The 20,720-nt window shown below is 31.6% G+C and overlaps 3 protein-coding genes across 5 annotated transcripts; all 3 read right to left on the reverse strand.

Annotated features, from left to right (window-relative positions):
* Window positions 1–3,236: 3,236 nt before the first annotated feature.
* On the reverse strand, window positions 3,237–9,210 carry LOC129322791 (GDT1-like protein 1, chloroplastic). 3 transcript variants are annotated; one of them, XM_054969175.1, is made up of 12 exons: window positions 8,873–9,206; window positions 8,581–8,665; window positions 7,849–8,118; window positions 7,545–7,598; window positions 7,186–7,247; window positions 6,674–6,742; window positions 6,211–6,262; window positions 6,013–6,084; window positions 5,705–5,837; window positions 5,198–5,268; window positions 4,152–4,199; window positions 3,237–3,605 (listed from the first exon to the last, which is right to left on the reverse strand). In XM_054969175.1, the coding sequence occupies exons 1-12, from the start codon at window positions 9,034–9,036 to the stop codon at window positions 3,534–3,536; spliced, it is 1,152 nt and encodes a 383-aa protein (XP_054825150.1). In that variant the 5' UTR covers window positions 9,037–9,206; the 3' UTR covers window positions 3,237–3,533. The 3 variants fall into 3 exon arrangements, 2 of the variants coding, with proteins under 2 accessions (XP_054825150.1, XP_054825151.1); XM_054969176.1 differs by having other exon boundaries at window positions 5,705–5,834; window positions 8,873–9,203; XR_008596288.1 differs by having other exon boundaries at window positions 3,516–3,605; window positions 5,148–5,268; window positions 8,873–9,210.
* Window positions 9,211–10,578: 1,368 nt separating this feature from the next.
* Window positions 10,579–11,192, reverse strand: LOC129321427 (dirigent protein-like). The gene has a single exon (XM_054967188.1). It carries the CDS (start codon window positions 11,172–11,174, stop codon window positions 10,617–10,619), a length of 558 nt encoding a protein of 185 aa, XP_054823163.1. The 5' UTR covers window positions 11,175–11,192; the 3' UTR covers window positions 10,579–10,616.
* Window positions 11,193–14,380: 3,188 nt separating this feature from the next.
* Window positions 14,381–15,330, reverse strand: LOC129323039 (dirigent protein-like). The gene has a single exon (XM_054969578.1). It carries the CDS (start codon window positions 15,219–15,221, stop codon window positions 14,664–14,666), a length of 558 nt encoding a protein of 185 aa, XP_054825553.1. The 5' UTR covers window positions 15,222–15,330; the 3' UTR covers window positions 14,381–14,663.
* Between the last annotated feature and the right edge of the window lie 5,390 nt (window positions 15,331–20,720).

Raw genomic sequence — 20,720 nt, forward strand, 5'->3', positions numbered from 1 at the left:
GAAGCGAGAATCACGTTCACACGGAGTCACCAGTCCAGTGTTGGCGAGCAACTAAAAGGGCCGATTTTCGGGCATATGCCCATTGGTCCCCCTAAATCGTCTCGTCTACCCCTCTCCCATCATTTAAATCATACAATTCAGTATCTATCAATTCCCTCGATTTCCATTGCAAGCCCTTTTAGAAATATTTTTTAGTAAAATATGATGATTTCTTTTTTATTCTGATAAAATTACAGAATTTTTTTTATTTTCCCTTTAATTCAATTATTAATATTATTAAAAATATTTCATTAAAAATTTCAGAATACCTAATTTTTTATTTATAATTATGTTAAATTTTTAAAATTATTAATTTTCTGTTATAATCTAACTGTTTACTCTCTATCTCTCCCCTAATTTTAAAAACTTTGAATAGTTAAGTATGTTGATATTTAAATGAATAACTTAAACATTTTGTATTAAAATTAATGAAATTGTTTAAAATATTAATATAAATTATAACAAGCAATTTAATATATTAAATTCTCATTTTATTTCTATAAAAAAAAAATCCTTATTTCATTAAGTTTTTAAATTGTGTTTTTAATAAATACGTCCACAAAACAAAATATTTAAAATATAAATTAAAAAGAAACAAATATATATATATATATATATGCATTGATTTTTTTTACTTAAATAGGAGCATTTTGATCCAACTTATATAACATAACAGTCAACTAATGATTGAGTGAATAAAAATAAAATATTAAAAATAAGGAGGATGTTGTGTTTTGTAATTATTTATATTAGAAAAGGTTTAAAAAATAAGAGAAAAAAATATGTAATTAAAGTAAAATAGAAGGGAGATCACAATATCTTACTCAATATTTTTCAATCCTGAATGTAAAACACACAATGCCTATTAAATTTTTTAAAAAATATTACATTTATTTTACAAATTAATCATGGAAGAGAATGTAATCTAAATTTAAAAAATTTTCATTTAAATAAAGATAAAATTAAAATATTATTATATTTTTAAATAAAATTAATAATTTAACCATCTCTTACTAATTTTAGAGAGGTAATTGAATGTGTTTTATAATAGGAATTGGGGATCTGTACTGATTTAATTTCATTATAAAATCAAATCCAAATACTTAGTGCATTTGCTATACTCTCTTTGTTAAAAATTATAAGGTATTTTTAAATAAATTTTACCTCTAATAAAGTAGTTATTTACTTTTAAATTAACTATATTTTTTTATATTTATCCTTATTAAACACCTTACAATAAATATAAAATTATTATCAATACGAACACTTAAAAAAAATAATAACTATACAGATTAAAAATGATTTATGTTTTTAATATTTAATTTTTTAAAAAATATTTTATATTTTTAAATGAAAAGAATATTAATTTAATATATATATATATATATATTTTGGTCAGAGCCATATTCAATATCAGTGGGAAAGAGAAGGTTGACTTGGAGGAACACAGTGATGACGTGTCCACTTGCACGCTCATGCCTTTCAAGCGGGAGCTACTTTTTGATTCTTACCAGTGGGCTACCCACAGGCCACATGCGTCTCTTTCATACTTCATTCCACTCTTCGTCAACATATAAGATACAATAAATTATTTCTCTGCACAGCATGTGAGGGCCGGTTTAAATTTCAATTAAATATAATTAATTATAAAAAATTAATTAACATAATTATTTTTATTATAATTAATTATGTTATAACATGTTTATGTTTGAATATTATTTTTTAAAAATTAATTTTAATAAAATTAAAAATATTTAACAACTTAATTAAAATTAAGTTTAGATGTACAAATTACTATAAAAGATATTATCTTTTAAAATGTAAATACCGATAAAATTGTATATATTGTTATTAAATTTGTTGAACTCTGTCTAATAAATAAAATATGCATGATGGTGATGCATTTAACATTTATATTGCTTTTTTCATGGAATAATATTTATATTATTATTTAACATGCAAATAAAATTTTAAACTTTTTATATTATAATACTAATAATTTAATTTAGTGTTATTATTATTTAATGTTAGTACCTGCCTTCATAAAGTTAGTGCATTAACTCCTTTCACTCTTGGCATAGAGATGTGATGAAGGAGGACAACATATTGCATATTCGACGAAGGAGGGAGGACAAATATCAGAGGATATGGTCAGGGTTATGTTTGGCCCAAGAAATTTTTGACAAATAATGAATACATTTGATGGTCTAAAAGCCACTTCCTTCAAAAGGAGTGTAAAGTCAAATTACAAATTAAAAAAATCTTTTATCAACTCCCTCCGTTCAGGAATGGTGGTTTTTGATCAAAGACATATAACACATTATCAAAAGAGTGACAAGAGTGGGTTAAAGAGTGGACAAGACAGTGAACTCATCTAAACATAAAATGTAGATAAATAATTTATGTGCAAAGAATAAGTTTGGTATCTTCCATAATCTTTTGAAAAGGATGATTGGAAACTTGTTCTTGAGATAGTAAATTCAACGCAACAGCACAATCATTGAATAGTTCAACTTTAATAAATCATGATATCAATAAAATTTTAAGCCAAGTTTGATTCCAATAAATTCCACAATAGTTGAAGGAACTTTCTCTAATTTACAACAAAATCTTGAAATCCAGTATCCTATAACATTTGTAATAACACCTCTATAAGTTGCTTATCTATTTGATATGATCAAATCATTAACGTCAATTTTGACACAATTTGAAATAAATAGATACCATTTTTATTGTTGTCTAAATTAATTCCTTGTATTTTTAATTTTCCTCAACAGAGGTTGATAAGCACGTGCTTTCATAATACATTTCTTTACATCCATAACAGGAATATTATCTTCCAAATCAAAAAATCTTTTATACGCATAAGTGAAGAGAAAAAACAGGTATTTTTGTGTGTTAAGTTTTTCAATGTCTTGTTTTGAATTATAAGTGATTCACTAAGCAGTGTCAAGAAGACTCAGGAATATTTGCCATTAGTCAACTTCTGTTAATTCCCCCCTGATCACACGTGCTATTTGGCAATCTTTCATCACATGTAAGCTTGTTTCTGCTTCGTTACACCCAAAAGGGCAGCTCTAAAAACGAGACTTTGATTCAAATAATCAATTATGAGAAAATGGAAGTTTTTGGGTGTTTTTGGCCAAGGTTTTGGTTCGGATAATTAATTATCAATGTATATCCAAAAAGGCACTAAATTGATCTAAAACATTGCCTTTTTTCTAAACAAAATCCACTAACACATAACCACTAGGTCAAATGTTTGATAAACGAAAGCCATGCTACAAGCATCTTCTTTTTCGGCCAAATTGACATACTACAAGTATATTGTCTACTAGTGGAATTACGTTGTCATTACAAAATTCAACCCAAAAAGGGGGGAAAAAAACGCCAAAAAAAACTCCAGACGCCCCTGCATTCTTAATGTCTTGTCTTGGTGGCTTGCCTGTGAATTTGGGAACTTCACGAAACTAACTTCAGGTGAAGCTTAACCTCTAATTCACAATTTCGAATAAGGTCACTGCAGCGAAGACGAGAAACAGAGAGCCTCCTATGAAGGCGATGACCTTCAAAATGGAATAACAAGAGACTTGTTAGCTTTTCGCTGCGTAAGGTATATTCCCACAAAACAAAATCATCACAATAACAAAAGTAGTCCCATTCTTCGCCCATAGTGCTATATGTCTACAGAATATAAACCAGAGTAAAAGGACGTCCAAATATTCTTATGCTTATATAAGGTACTTTGAGCCATCCCCACCGGCGAAGCTTCCGTTTCGCCACGTCTTGTCAGGTTGAACGAACATGTTCGTTCCAATAATGGCGCCTCCAAATAATCCTCTGCCATGTTGCTCTTGTTCAGAGCAGCCATATTAGAGATTTTATACCCATTTTCATTGGCTGTAAATTAACCACTTAAAAGAGTTGCGCAAGCTGGATTCCATACGCTGCACTAATTCAATAAAGCAATTGTAGAACATATCTCAAGTTTTGTTGTTTATCCTAGTAAGTAGAGCACGCCCTTTTGTTCGATTGAGGGAACTCTTAAGTTGGAAACTGACGTCATAGAGAACACAGCCTATTAGGAACCGAGGCAAAAAGTCAAATGTTACCTTCTCTGATAAAAATGTCCCAAGTAAAGAGCCCCCCAGTACTGCTAGCTGCATTTAAAAGAAACCGTGATCCAAAAGTAGCCCATAATCACTGTGGAAATGCGACAGGAAAGGTAGAACGACTTGTTGGAGAGTTAGAAATAACATAATCATACTATGTGCTTAATTGGAGGGAAAGTTAGGTTGCATAGATACAAGTACGAGTATCTGATACGATATGGCACGATACGGGGATACGGGAAATTTTCAAAATTTTAGGATACGGGTACAGGGATATTTATAATATATATTTCAACATTTTATGATATAAGTATAGGTATTTTGATTTTTAAACAATAATTTCTAAAGTAATATAAGGATATTTATAGTAATTAACTAAAATATTAAGTGTTTTTTCAAATTTTTAAGTAATATACTAAAAAATTATTGAAAAAAAATCATATTATAAATGTTAGAATATAAGATACGTATGCAGAAGTATCCTACAAGTATCGTATCGAATACGGGTACGTTTACTTTTTTGAAGTATCCGCTACATAGAGGGAAAGTGAGAACGTGGTAATTGACACTGTATCTAGACTTAGATCACGGATGATGCATTGTTATTTTCCACCCACCTATTTTGACCTGGACCAAGCACGCGTGTTCTTGATATTCAAGGTCTCACTAGAAATATAAGTAAGCCGTGCGGTAACATGCTTTACAATAATTTCTTCAAAAGCCATCGCATATTTTTGTGTTTATTTGAAGAGCACTTGGAGCATAAGCACTTTCAATAAATCATTTAGATGAAGATCAAAGCATAAGTGTACTTACAGGCTGTTCATTTATTCATTTTCCAATATTTTAGGCGATGATTTTAGGACAAAAAAGTTGTTTCAATATTGTTCAGGAAACTTTCCACGTTAAAAGTGTTGATTTATATTATCTTCGTAAACAATGCATGCTTGTTTCTCTTAAGCATGACATATGTTCATATCCAGAAGATGCATCTACCTCTAGATACTGCTATCAAAGGTCCACTTAAGTTCGAAGCAGAGAATTACCAAGGTTGCAACACCATGACCAGCCAGCGCTCCCCCAATGACTCCAAGGGGTGAAGAAGCTGCTGCAAGGGCTGCATAGGAGGAAAAGAATGCGGGAATATGTAAACTCTTTCTGAACTATGCATATATAAGAGTCAAAACTCAGCTTTAGGGTCTCTTTTGTTCCATTTATTTATGCAGTTTATATGTTTACTTATACGCTGGTTTGTTCATTTAGGTGCAAGATGCTTTTGTTTTCGGTAGGTGAGATTAAAGGAAGATTTCTTTCTTACCCCTTTCGCATACATTTTAGCACAGTGAAATGTTTAGTCTGAAGATGTCAAAACACACTATACTTTTCTAATCCAGGTCTTTTCAAGTTTTTATTTTCTAATTTTGCTTCACTAAATAGAACTGTCCAAAATTTAGCATGAACAAGGAGAAAAATTAAAGGAGGGCTCCTCATTACACGCGATCCATATATGACAGTATGCTTTATCAGCTAGCAATTCTAGCTTTGCTACTCACCAATTGTAGAAAAAAATGATTTGTCACCCCATTCAGCAACAAAAACTAGGAGAAAAGTGCTGACTACTGTACTAGCAGCAGCTAGTATGCCAGCACCATTTCCTGAAAATTCTGAAACTGCTAACTCTGCCTGGTTAAGAAATAAACAATTATATACCATTCAAATTCACCTATCAAAGTGGGGTGTTAAATAACATTGCAAAGTGCAAAACCATTTCAATGCCAAGTAACTCAGGGCATCAGAATTCATGTATCCTCATAGCACACATTGTGCTGGGACCGAGATATAAATTTAATGTCAGTATTACCTCCTTCTGCTCATCTTCTGATTGACCATCACTAGATGAAGCATCCAGCAAGGTAGAGATCCCAAAATAAACCTGAGGTCAATTGAACACAGCATAAATTTGAGAGATGACTTTGTTTAAGAACAGAAAATGTAATTCATGCAAGTTAGACACAGGATATGCATTGATGCAGCAAAAGAACTAGCAGATGATATTTACCAAAAGGCAAACAGCAGCAATGTCATCAACAGGTAAATCAGTCTCACCGAACCTGTGAAAGCACAGAGAGAACAAGTCTTGTGCAAGTCACTCTTAAACTCTGGCTAATGATATTTTTCAATAAACTAATCAGTCTGATTAAGGTTTCAGGTCATAAGGTTCTAAACTCCACAAACAAAAAGCAAAAGGCAGGAAATGCGCGAAAAGAAATCCTGACTCCAAAATTACAATTATATCATTAATTGAAAGTTGGATATAATAAATAGACACTTCCCATTTGCATGGTGCAAACTTAGTCTTTTCTCAAGTTAAGATATTACACAATTTCCATCATATTGTATCCTGATAACTTGAAACATAGATTGAAAAGTCACTGGAAGGATTTCAATTATTTGCACCCTGTCCATCCGTGCATGCCATATCAGAGTCTAGCCCAAAATAATCTTGAAAAGAAGCCAAGTACCTGAATGGCAATATTTCATCAACATAATGAAAAGTTCGTCCAAGAACAACAGATACAATAGTCATTGCCCTGTGAATAACAAATAGATATTAGTAATCTAAAGAATGACATATAATTGAAGAATCTATACTTTTATATATAGAATAAATATCAATAACAAAAAGTCAGCCAGATTTTTTTATTACTTAACAACTAAATGCTAGTAAGATGCAGCCAGTGTAACTGAGACTATTCACTTGTAGACACATCACATGCCTAAGGACTACAGCACAGGGGAAATTCGTGTTCTCTCCAGAAGGTTTGGCCAGAAAATCATTTACTATTGATTCTTCCCATTAATTTGACTCCAAGGAGGATTTTATTCTTCCACTTTTACTATATTAGACGGTCAATATTTTCACAGTAGTCACTTTAATCAACTTATTGCTCAAAGTGAGTAATTATAAGGAACTCCACATAGGTGAAGTATAAACCACAAGGAACATCTAAGTCACTGAAATATAAAAGCATACGCAAGTGCACCGAATGTCCCAATGAAAGTGACAGCAGCTGAATTCCTAGCAGCCAATAGTGCCTGCACAAGACATCATCTATCCAAATTATACAAGATATCATTGTCATATCCAAGCATAATCATTCTATTTCACATGAAATCACAAACAAAAAATGTGAAGAATTTTTGTGCCCTTAGTTTCACTAGAACAAACTTACATTCAGAATAACAGTTTGTATATGTCACCAACCATCTTTTAAAATGAAATTACGAAAATTAACAAAAAGGTCACCATGCTTTAGCAATTCTAAACTTCTATTTCTCCATTATTCCACTTTTGAACGGGCATCAGCAAGCCATGGATTGTTGTACACTTACTGCAATGAAGAAGGTCTTGTCACCTAGTTCTGAGAAAAAAATTAGGAGGAAAGCCTGCAATAAAGTGTGCAGGAAGAGATAATCAGTCCTTGAGATGCAATCATTAAAATCTAAGTGATTAAAATTAAATTTAAAAAAACATCGCTTGGTTCATCATAATCTGTTTTGACTAAACTTTCAATCTTAAATGAGGGCAGAGAGTAACCCCAAAACTCCAAGTTCCAATGTCCCTTCTAAATGTATTACTTTGCTTGAAGTAGCTAAAAAAGTCTGACCGTAAAAGTGACAAGGAGATTTTACTAACTGAAGCAAAACCTGTGCTTATATCACCCAAATCTCCTAATATAGGAACTGAATTGAACCCACTAGCCAAATCTGAAGCAGCAGCTGGATAAGAGTCTTGAAATGTGAGCAACCCAAACAAAATCATAAACTTCAGGAGTCCACTGGATGAACTATTAAAAGAAACTTCTGTAGCTACGTAATATTCCTGGTTGGAGTTCTCGACAACCAGTATATTTGAATTACTGCAGTTGCTCATTGCGTCACCATTCTTGTAAACATGACTCAATTTCTGTGTCAAGATACACATGAATTAAACATGTTACATCTATAATGACAAAGGAATTGACGCTAATAAAAATATTAATTAGTGCAACAAGCCTCTCTGAACGAAAACGGCATGGTGCAGACCAGAAAAAGTAAAAACAATCAAAAGCATTCAATCAGGCCAGATGAAAGGAAAAAAAAAAAAGTTGGCGAAAGTAAGGATCATATGGGTTTGCAGCCATAAGTTAAGAGCAATTGCGACTACTTTGACGAACCAAACATGTAGCCTTTGAAATACATCATCCAATCAATAGTTGGATTTCAGCCCAAAACGAAAGTCCATTGACAATTAATCAGACGGCCGAATCGATTTAGTTTAGAAAGAGACATGCTTCTTTCCTCTTTACTACGGACTAAATTCTCCCCTCCCCACAGAAGAAGGAAACTGAAATTGAAATTTGAAAGGAACGCTGGTGCAGAGAATTACCCCGGGGTCCCTCAATTTTTGAAAACCTTGTTGTAGATTGTAGTAAGGTCTCTGCTTGAAGGTACCTGCATACCTTTGGGAATACCTGCGAGATCAACTTTCACATTATGAGTTTGCACAGAAGTTGAATAACGTAAAAGCAAGATAGTCGCAATTTTGTTGGCTTCCCAAAATTCGGCTAGAACCCCATTGGATATCCGGCCAAACAGAGGAGAACTGGCTGTCCAATGAGAAAAGAAGAATTTCAAGTGGCAATTGTTAATATCTTTACTAAGGACAGTACAGTATTTACCTGGAGGAATTGGAAGTCGGAAATTCAAGAGCGAGCTTTGAAGTATGCTTCTTGGAGTGGGAATTGGAAGAGAGAAGAGAACAGGTGAATGGTTTGGGAATGTAGAGAAATGAAGGAAGTGAATGTAGCCTCAAAATGCTCTCAGAGAGAGTAAGGCCACGCATTCTTGTCTCAGTATGCTCTGTGTGCTCTGGGGAAGGTTACTCCTTCACTAGGAATGGATGTCTTGTTGGTTTTGTTTTGGGATAAGCTTAACAGAAAGCAATAGAACGGCGCCACCAAAGTTCTCACACACGACACTGGGGCGCAGGTTATCTGGCTTTCCCTCGGAATAAATTGGTTAGTGGTTATCCGTTTGCCAACGGTAGTCTTTTTGCAAATTCGTGGCCCTTATCGGGTTTTTCAGAGGGAAAAGGGTAGCCCATAAAAATTCCGCGTGCCGATGTTTTAATTTTTGACTGAGCTTGGGCTTAGTAATGCCATGGGCTCAGGTTTGATGAGCGAACCTGCAGTCATGGAATCTGATTCAAGTATTCTCGAAGCTAATTAGAGGAAATGTGCCAAAAAAATTTCCCATTCACACAGATATGACATGTTTCACAGGGAACAACGCTTGTTGATAGCCTTCCCTCTTCTTAAGAAGGCCACAAATAAATTATGCTAAATGATAAATTGTATCTTATCAGCATACAAAATGCTTTTACAATTAAGTAGTGAAGTATAAAAAAAATGAATGTTTAAATTGTCAATAGAAGCTTGATGAAACCTTCTATCTTCTTTAAGCATGGTTGAGTTTTTCTTTTGTCTTCAACAATTGACAAAATGAATAGCCATCTAAATTGAATTATATCCATAGGAGATATTAACATTTTATGAAGACCAAAAATTTCATATTGAAAGCTAACGTCAATTTGGTCAACAAATTCTCGAATTTGATTTCATAATATGAAATATTAGATAATTGTATCAAAAATAAAAAACAATTGAATTAAATCATAAAAATGTAAAACAGAATTCTAAGAGATATTGGTTTGAGTGGAAGGTCTCTGATTTTTTTTCCTTTTAATAAGTGGTTATGGGTTTAGTCCTCAATTCTTGCTTAATTGGGAAGGATTTTTTTTTTTTTTTTGGGTATCTATGTCTCAAAGAACATTAGTTTTGGTTGTTAGTGGGAAGATACTCTTAATCGAGGGATCGTAACGGTGCAACTTTCACTTTTATATTTCCCTGATCTTATTTATAAAGCAGATAAAGAAAAAAATTTAATTCTATTTATAGAATACTTGTCAATTTTTAATACTATTTTTTTACATTCTTGCTCTTATTAAATATTTTGAATAAAAATATCAATAATGAAATTTAAAAATATTTATTATGAATAAAGATGAAAACCTATTAAATTTTAAAATAAAATTAATAAGGTTTAAAATTTTTCTTAATTTCAGTGAAATATGTTAAAAATAACTTATAAATAAAATTAGAGTGATTATTGATTGATATGCATATACATATACATATACATATATATGGATTTTATGAAATATAAATAATGATAACATTCAATTCTTTAAAAATGTGAAAATACAATAAATATTCGGTCATACAAATTAGAATATCTTGAAACCAAATGAAATCTCAATAATTAAAACGAGTTACAAGTTAAAACTCTCGGCCAAAAAGGGAGATTAAAACGAAGGGAGAAAAAAGCAAACAGACGAGTCAAAGCGGATATAAAGCAAAGGAATCACCAACATTCGTGCAAGTGGATATGGACGCGAAGTCGGAAATACACTTCACCCTCAAAAGCATCAGTGATCAGAGTAGCAATGCCTCTGGCCATGAAGAAGTCACCGGTGCCGCCGACAATGGAGATATCTCTGGTCCTGTTCATCAAAGGGTCGGCGCCGGCGAAGTTGATGCTTCCCCTGAGACGACTCGAGTTGAACACAAAAGAGAAGCCCAACCAAGCCGTGAATATCTCCTTCTTATCGTAAAAGTAGAACCCCTGAGCTCTACCCACTGGCGTCGAGTTCAAGTTATCGTTCAGCGTAATGGGATCGTCGAACACCACCATGTCTCCGAAATGATTCTGTCCCGATAACTTGATCTTGTTTCCCCATGCAGGAGAACCCACGATGGCTGAAGTTGCATTCGCTGCGTTCCTGCCATTGTAGAGTATATCGTGAAAGTGAAGCACCAGCTTCCTGCATGGCTTTCTTTCAGCTTGGATTCGCATCCCGTCACAGGTAATCACGAGGAGGAACAATAGCAAAATTGGTGATCTTAGTTTTTGACTCTCCATTTTTGGTTAGTGGGTCGTTTCTCAATAGAAGTTCGTTCTCAGCCTTGCCACTTGCCAGTGATCGTGCAGGTGTGTGGCTTTATAGTTTACAGGAAGCTTTGGCTTGTGACTTCAGAAGTGTGGCTTTATAGTTTATAGGAATTGATTACTGCTCAAGCTTCACTTCAAAGCCAATAGGTCAAAGACAGCTCGTTACAATTAAAAAGGGCAAACGACCACTTGTAACTCTGGTTTGCTGTTCTGTTTTTCCCGGTTGCTTCAAGTTTACCATGAAGCTCACCATGTCGGGCACTTTTGGTAAACTTGGTAAATAATAATAAATCCTTTATATCACTGCTTTTTTTTTTTTTATTTTAAAAAGCACATTTTCCTGCAATTTCTTTCACCGAAAGTTATGTAATTTCAAGAGTATTTCCACTGAGGTCACACTCCTGCATTTTTTCACCTAAAAATATTTAGATGACTTGGATCTGATGACATATTTGGGTTAGGGCATGCCTTTAGACTCAAGGATCATTTACAGAGTTATTTTCAGATTGTCTATCAACAAAATTTTCATATGGACAATGAGATTTGACCTCACAATTTTGTAAATTATAATCAAATCCTTATTAACCGAATAGTTAGGATAAAGAAGAGAAAGTAGGTTGCTTTGAGAAATTAGAGCATTTTTTTGGGCCAAGTAGATATTGGAGGAATGAAGGAAAAGACTGGGCCCAAATTAATATCCACGTTGATACGAATAAGAAACCGAAGTTGTTAAAAGCAGCCCATATAAGCCCATATAACAGACTTATTAAAGGTTTCGAAGATAAGACTTTTTTTTTTTTTTTTTCCAGATTGTACAAGCATTGTGGTCAACAAGCAAGATTTCGCAGGTCCTCAGTCAAAATAGCTCCGATGAACGATGCGGCGATGCTAAATACAAATCCGTTTCGTTTGAAAATGGATGTGTGGCTGTGTGCCGACACGGAATCGTCTTCGGTGCTGATCAGGTCAGCCTGAATGAATTCTCGAACATCCAAATTTTAGTTTAAAATGTCCAGATTTAAACCTGTAATTTATTGTTTATATTTATTAAAATAACAAATTATAAAAATAATACTTGCATGTTACTAATTTGAACAGTCTGAATTTAATTTAAATAATTCAAATTTAACATTATTTTTTTAATTTTTATAAATTAATTATCCATATTTACTTTGTACTGCCAATATTTGAAATTTTTAACTTATAATTTAAAAAAAATTAAAAAGTACCAATTAAGAGATTATCTTTGTTTTGTTTTAAAAAAATTATCTTTATTTTTTAATATTAAATATAGACTGTTAAATTTTATAATACATCTAAATAATCAATTTATAAAATTATAAAAAAATTTAATATCAAATTAAATCATTTTAAAATACGTACTGTCTAGATAGATAATAAACATGTATATTTAAAATGTTTATAATTTTTTATTTTAATAAATATAAAATAAAAATAAAAATAAAAAATAAATTAAATCTTTAAATCTGGACCCGATGACAATCCGATTTCTTTTTTTCATAAGGTGCTCATCATTGCTATGCACCGAAGACGGGCCGTGCGGACACCGACTTCAGTTCCTCGAACCTTCCAGATTGGTGAAAAGTGAAAACTTCGAATTTCGTTTTCTTTTTTCTTGGCGTGCTTGGCATTTACGTTAACTTTGCTCAAAACATGAGAGTGATTTTAGTCAAAACGTGTTCTAGCAAAACCCGCTCTCAGTACCATTCCTCTTTGCTTGGTCACAATGACTTCATTTAAACACGCGCGCGCGCACCAAAAGGCTTGCCAATAAAATGGTGAAGAACTGAAGGGTGAACCGTGAGAATGCAGCTCTGTTTTCCCCCATTATTTGTTGCGTGAATAACTTTTCGTTATTTTTTTTTATTATCGTTGCACAGTAAGTGATCACTTTGTCTTCCAAATAAGATAATTGTATCCTCTATTTCTTATTTCTCCACTGGCCAATAATTTTAATAACTATACTGGTCGGCGACCCTTCTGAATCTTTACCCTTGTCACGCCATGTTAAAGAAGAGATAGAAACATGCAAAATGGTAAGACGTGTAAACTCATATTAGTGGAATTCCTTTTTAAATCCCTCTCGATTTCCACATATACTTCATATTCCAGGGCATCGAGACAGGACCGTGTGAACGTGTTTTAAGGCCTAAGATAAAATTATTAGTAAAACCCAACACGTGTAATTGTCCTTTAAAAATGTACTCATTATTTTTTTATAAAATTATCTATTAAAATTTTATAATATAGTAATTATAATAAAATATTAAATTAATTTAATAGTTAAATGAAAAGTAGCGGTGGTTAACTGCTCCTACCTCATCTTATATATTGGGATAGAATATTAACAATGAGATGGGATGGCAATACATTTTTAACAGAAAAAAATAACTAAGACTAATAATATCAATGATTAATGTAAAAAATTAATAATGATTATATAAATTATCAAAAAATTAATAAGGTTTAAAGGTATCACGTTGATGGTTTAAAGCTACACGAGACTTTGATGCTAATATTTTTTAATATTTTAGGCTTTAGAATAAAAAAAAGAGAAAAATGAAAAGCGAGATTGTGAGATGAATTTAATGCAAGTTAATGTAGTGCAAATTAATATCTTATGAACTTCACTATGCTTTTTTATATAGATAATGAATTCAGCTCAATAATTAATGTTATAATGGGAATAATTAAATTTTTGAACAGAAAAAAATTAATACTTTTTTATTCTCTTTCATCTACAGGTAAATATACAATAATACAAATATCAATTATACACATATATACAATAAGGATATTAATATTTTTTTTTAAGGCCTAAGGCAACTGCCTCACTTGCCTTATGGCTTACACGGCCTTGCATCAACAATTGTCGCGATTAGACAAGCTTCTGGGGGCCACGCTCCGTTTATTCGTCAAAGTTAAACAGTGATTGTTGAGTTAGTTTCTGAAGTTAACAAGTTGTAAAATTAAAATTAATGACGGATTAATTGACCAAGTACCAGCTGACGTCAATAGTAATTATAACAAATTAACACGGTTTCTTCGGGTTCAAAAGATTTTAGAGACCTTAGAAAACTAAAAATCACAATTATAATTCCATATGGATCGAGAAAGTGAAGGGTACAAGAAAACCGACCGTAACGAAACTCAAATTCACGAAACAACTTATTCCTTGCAGGCTTATCATCAGATTTTGAATTACAAGAAAAAAACAAACGATGTAATTAATCTGAAAGCTAAGTCATGAACCAGGCCTTGAGGCATCATCAGTTGGTTCGACTTGCCCCACTGTGAGATACCATTTTCCGATAATGTAATGTGGATAAACAGAAAAGAAAGAACTAGCAGCAAGCAGCTACCGATCAGAGAAGCAAAAACAAAAGTTATTCAAGAGATGGACCACACAGAGACTTGATCTGAACTAAGCAATGATAATTACCAACATTCATACAACTTAATATCCACGCAAAGCCTGAAATAGACTTCACCCTCAAAAGCATCAGTCGTGAGAGTAGCCACACCCCTGGTCATGAAGAAGTCACCAGTACCACCTATCACCGATATATCTCTGGTCTTGTTCATCAACGGATCAGCTCCGGCGAAGTTGATGCTTCCCTTGTGCTGTGTTGAGTTGAACACGAACGAGAACCCAAGCCAAGCCGTGAAGATATCCTTCTTGTCATACAAGTAAAATCCCTGAGCTCGACCAACTGGGGGCGAGTGGAAATTGTTGTCCATGGTAATAGGATCGTCGAACACGACCAAGTCACCAAAATGGCTTTGACCGGCCAAAATGGTGGTGTTGCCCCAGCTTGGAGCACCGACAATGGCGGAAGTAGCATTCTTGGAGTTGTGACCATTGTACAGGACGTCGTGAAAGTAGAAGACCAGTCTCTTGCACGGTTCGTGAACCCTTTTCCTCCACCTGCTGGATGCAGCAGACGATCCTACAGACACCAGCAACAACAGCAAGAGAACTGTAATGAGCCTCATTTTCGTTTTTGCCAGCTATGATGAGATCTGGTCTGTCCCAAGATTGGGCTGTAAGAAGCTCAAATTTATAGACTCGCTAGCTAGCTACAGGGCAAGTACAAGCTTGTGGCAAATGTACGTCTGTGACATAATATGCAACTTTAGATTCAAATATACTCTTAAAGAGATCGTATACAATTAAGTTTATTAGTATAAACCATATATTTACACAAGTGTCCACACAACACTAGACTGTGACCAGTTGAACAAACTAAAAAAAATATTTTAATATATATGAATTCTCACAACGGAAAGGAGGCATTCGTTTCTATGTTTTTTATGGATCAGGAAAATCTGTTCCTAGGTCACTGGTGGGAACAATTCTGGCAGAAGTTTAACTTCACGGATGTGAACATTATTCTTAAAGTAGATAAAATTATAATGCAAGTTGGAGGTTAAATAATTCATGGCGATAACAGGAAGCTAAATGTAAGCTTGGCTTTGAAGGGAGCATCCGATGGAGAAGAAAAATTAGCCAAGAAATATAACTGTGTTTGTTTATATATAGCTTTATTTCTACGACTAAGGAAATCATTGGCCATTATATTGGAAATGAGGGGACCGGATTGGGGACAAGGCTTTTCTTGATGCAATGCAACCAAAGGTGGTGAGTTGTGTTTGGTGCTACATAGTTACTGCCACGCAAATATCAACGCACATATACGCAACCACAGCTGGGTAAAACATGCATATATATAATTAATATATGCTGCTTTGTGTTCTTTTAGAGTCAAATTAAGTAATGGTTCGTTAGTATTTCATATTTGGCTGGAGTATGTGGTGTGATTAAGTTCGTTGTCAATGACTTGAACACTCTTCAATAACTTACACATGTATTTGATGAGTCAAAGGAGATCTGGCAGTAGTAGTTAAGAACAGTGATCAGATGCATGCACGGCGACTATATATGGTGAATCACATCTTGGGTTGACGTCTCCGACATATCGATTATGGAGCGGTTGAGTAATTCCCGTTCAATGGAGATGACATTATAAATTATTTGATTAATTAATGAATGAGGCACCTAACTAACCAGGAAGTCGGGTTCGATTGCTCTTTGTTGATTTGTTCACTTGTCATATCCTTTTTATGTCAAAGCTAATCGATGATTGCTGGCATTGAACTCACCTAGATTCGTTTTGAAGAAAATGAAAATGATGGCAGCCTTTCCATTTGTAAATGTCACTTTAAGTGGGATCTTTGTTCATTGTTGAGTTCTGGTTTTTCTAATACTTGTAATCATAAATTTCTTGTAATGCAAATAATTTAAAATTCAATTCCTAACTTTATGTATATAAAATAAACCTGTGATTTGGAAGAGACAAGTCTTTAATTAATACTGAGGTGGGGGTTGGGGGGGGTGGGGGAGCCATTTTCTTGCGAGAGGAGGCCTGACTTGTAACTACCCACGCCATTTTCCAAGACTTTATGTTGGAGCATAACAAATAATTGATGCCATTAATTAATAATTAGGCCCGCCCTTGACTTTTTGAAGGTTTCAACCACTTCACTAAGCCATTTGAACCAAATTTTATTTTCTCGGCTGGTGTCTAATGCTGCAACAAGTGATTTTTTTTTAAAATAATGATGTTGGATATTAAATATTTATACACATGTATATATACCCTAGATTTACATGTCTACATGTGTTTTAAAATCTACATAAAATTATATTATTTATAGGTCATGAAGAGTGTGATATGTCTTGAACTTTATACTAAGCATGGCCAATGGTCTTTTAATTGAAAAACGAAATAGCCCAGTTATGCTTACAAGAACAAGATTTTTTTTTTTTTTTAAGTTTCTCGTTATTGTAGAGGCAAATCTCAAAAGTGACCAAAGATAAGGCACATACATGATCATAGCCATGGGCCTGTCTTGTTTAAGCAGGAAGGGATATGTGCGTTTCAGTGTTATGTAATTTTCCCTACGGTGTCATTTATAAGACGCATTTTATAAAATTTATTTGATCTCATTTATATGTTATAATGTAGCTTTATAGGTAATAGTTAAAAAATTTTTTAAAATTACTCTTCATGAGATAGAAAAAATACCATGACATTACTTTTTAAATTTATTATATAGGTGTATATTTAAAATTTTACACACTTTTATTTTTTTTACTTTTTTTTTATTGGTATTAAAGAGATTGGTAGAAATAATTTATAAAAAGGATTAAAAAAATAGACATTTGACGTGACAGGTTAGAAACCTACCAATTAATCAAGCGTGGACTTCGATAGGCTATAAAACATCAATACTTCAAATTTTCTCACATATCCATATTGGTATTTTATCTGATATCGATACTCATTGATATTTCTTCAATACGTGTCCATAAAATATCAAAATATTTTTTAATTTTAAAAAATTAATTTTCTATACATATCCGATCTTCAGGATTTCAAGCCAATACTTCAAAGCTAATATTTCAAGAAATTAAATTTTATTAAATATTATGATATGAAACTTTTTATTACTAATATCTTTTTTGATTTAATTTTAAAGTCAAAGAGTAAACTTTCCTTAAAAAATAAGTTTTAGATGTAAAAAAAACTATTAGAAAAACAAACATGAGTTACAAAAATTTAGTAATGGATCTCTAATCCATCACTAACTATGAGAATTAGTGATAAAAATTTCATGATAGATTGAAATCTATCACTAATTATATAAATCAGTGACATTAGTGACGAATATAGAATATCATCAAATTTTATAAATTTGGTGACCGATTTAAATCTATCTTTAATTTTTGTCACTAAATTTTTATATTAGTTACATATATTTTTAATTAAAAAATTAGTAAAATAAGCTTAGATATCTTATAAAAATAAAAAAAATGTATAATATGCAAAAAGAGTTTCACATAAAAAAAATCTTCAAAATGATCAAATCCAATAATTACACAAATAATTTTTCTCTTATTAAGAGTAAAATACATTGATATTCACAAATATTTAATGGATTTCACAAGCATATGGTTCGGAAAATAATAAGTGATGTGATTAGAAAATTGAGTCCCAAATTTTATTTAAATTGAGCAAATAAAAATTTAGATTTGATAATGCAAAATAAAAATTGAAGTTATAAAAATGCACTAAAATTAAATTCCAACAATCACAAATAGTCAAGGCAACTTAATGTGGCTAATTCCTTCTTAAATTCATAGAGCATGTAATTATTCAAATAAATTCATGTAATATTAATTTATTAATCTAGAGTATTAATAGAAATAATTATCTTTTGATTAATTACACCCTTCTCTTGAACTAAGATGTTATTCCTCACACAACTACCTAGGAGGCAAAAAGGCACAAATTCACTCTTATATGATTATATGGGTTCAATAGGTATATTTCTATCCTATTGGCAAATTAAAAATAATTATAATCTCACATTATTCAATCTAATGGTCAAATACATATTTTTTCTTTTAAAGCAAAATCTAAACCCCTAAATTCATACTCAATGGTGGCCAAGCAATAAGTAGATAAATAAATATAAAATTAAGTAAAAAAAACTAATATTAAGCTCAAATAAATGGTTCAAACATGCTTTAATTCAAGAATCAATTCATAGTTAAATCAACCACACATGACTCTATGAAAGGAAAAATCAATAATATATATATATATATATATAGCAAAGTAAAAAGAAGGAGAAAAAGAAAAGCTTAATCAGAATAATTTTGAACGAAATCCTTGATTTTTCACTAAACCAAGCCTCTACAAATCCTCCTTTGGCTCCTTTTGCTTTCCCTAGACATTCTCTAGCTGCTGGAAGTGAAGAATGGTTGAAAATGTGGTCTCCAAACCTAAAAAGTTTACTAAAGATCAAAACTATACGTTTTATTAAAATCACGCTTCACCGTAACAAACATTACTTGTTCAAATTTTCTCTTTAGATTTACTTCCTCTGACTTGGGCTTTGAAATTTTTATGTTTTGGCCCATAAATTGGACCTCCCTATATGCATAAAATCTAAAATTAAAGATAGAATTGGTTCACTAACTTTCAATCACATTTACATGCCCATTTTCACACATAATTATTCATTTAATCATATTTTTGCTAAAAAATTTAAATAAATAACTTTCAATTACATTAAAACACTAATAAATTTAATAAAATATTGGAAGTCATCATATATAATATAAAATTATATAAAAAAATATTTTTTATTTTATTATGAAATTTAAATATGAAATAAAATTTTTATCATATAAAAATATTTTAATTATAACATAGATAATATAAAATGATATTGAATAATATATTTATTAACTAATATTAAATATTGAATTATATATTTATATGTGTTAATAGATGTGTATATATGATAATATATATTATCAACATATTTAAATAAAAATATATTAAATATATAAAAATAAATTTAAGTTAAATATATGTGTACAATTAAGTAATATATATTAAATTTTTCATATTAAGAAAGAAAAGTGATCACAGCTCAACTGGCAAAAGTTACTAACAAAAAGAAAGAGATCTTGAGTTCAAGATGAGGCAACGTCACATTTAAAGAGAATTAAAGTAGATTGTTGACATGGCGGTAAGGTAGCATGGAGGCCCAAGTGACAATGATGTGGCAAGTGATGTGTAAACCTCTAAAAGAAATGAATTATTTTTACATTCAATTAGCAAAAATAGAAATTGGCATTTCTAGATGAAAAAACAATGGCTCATTAATTTTGGAATAATTTCACTAAGTGCAATTTTTTTCATTTATTTCATTTTAGTACAATTAGTGGATAAACCTTCAAATTACTAATTATAAAGAGCTTAAGAACTTATTTATGAATTTTGTTGTTTTACTTTTTTTATTTTTTATGATTATCTATTCATTTCATACGAACAAAACTAATGGATAAATAATTTTGCAAACATTTGTGGAGGAGCTTTTGGTTGGTTTAAAATATGGATAATTTTGAAAGATTCTATGTGATATAATTTAAAAAAAAAACATAATCTTTGATCCCTATAGTTTTATTGAGTTTTTTTTTAGTCCTTGTAGTATTTATTTTTTAGTATCCTTAAAAGGACTAAAAACATTGAAAAATAAACTATAGGGATTAAAAAAATAAAAGTTACCCAATCTTTTTAAAACTATAGGGACTAAACATAAAATTTGATAAAATTATAAGGATCAAATATTATGTTTTCTCTAATTTTTTTCAAATTGATGTATCTTGTGCATCACCAAGAGTCAATGCTAGTTAAGTGAAACACAAACCTTCAAACACATTGAGCATAGAGTGTAAATACTTTACCAGTGAAGGATAACCTATTAAAATTTATCTCTACTTAATTAATTGCTTTACTACTATTATTTTTGGGAGGAAGGAAATATTTCTAATTAAATTAAGCTCTTGAAAGTTTGAATTGAAATTGACATTAAAACATTCACATTTTTGTTTGCCCTTTTTGTATAGTGATTTTC

The sequence above is a fragment of the Prosopis cineraria genome, unplaced genomic scaffold (genome assembly GCF_029017545.1).
Source record: "Prosopis cineraria cultivar Desert tree isolate PC_DT_omini unplaced genomic scaffold, ASM2901754v1 PC10, whole genome shotgun sequence".
Taxonomy (NCBI): Eukaryota; Viridiplantae; Streptophyta; class Magnoliopsida; order Fabales; family Fabaceae; genus Prosopis; species Prosopis cineraria.

Excerpts from the sequence above, each read along its gene's own strand:
- LOC129323039 (XM_054969578.1), bottom strand. The coding sequence starts at position 15,221 with ATGAGGCTCATTACAGTTCTCTTGCTGTTGTTGCTGGTGTCTGTAGGA.
- LOC129322791 (XM_054969175.1), bottom strand. The coding sequence starts at position 9,036 with ATGCGTGGCCTTACTCTCTCTGAGAGCATTTTGAGGCTACATTCACTT. Across the intron at positions 8,666-8,872 it reads CCGACTTCCAATTCCTCCAG|GTATTCCCAAAGGTATGCAG; the intron begins GTAAATACTGTA and ends TTGATCTCGCAG. Across the intron at positions 6,743-7,185 it reads GGGACATTCGGTGCACTTGC|GGCAATGACTATTGTATCTG; the intron begins GTATGCTTTTAT and ends TGTTATTCACAG.
- LOC129321427 (XM_054967188.1), bottom strand. The coding sequence starts at position 11,174 with ATGGAGAGTCAAAAACTAAGATCACCAATTTTGCTATTGTTCCTCCTC.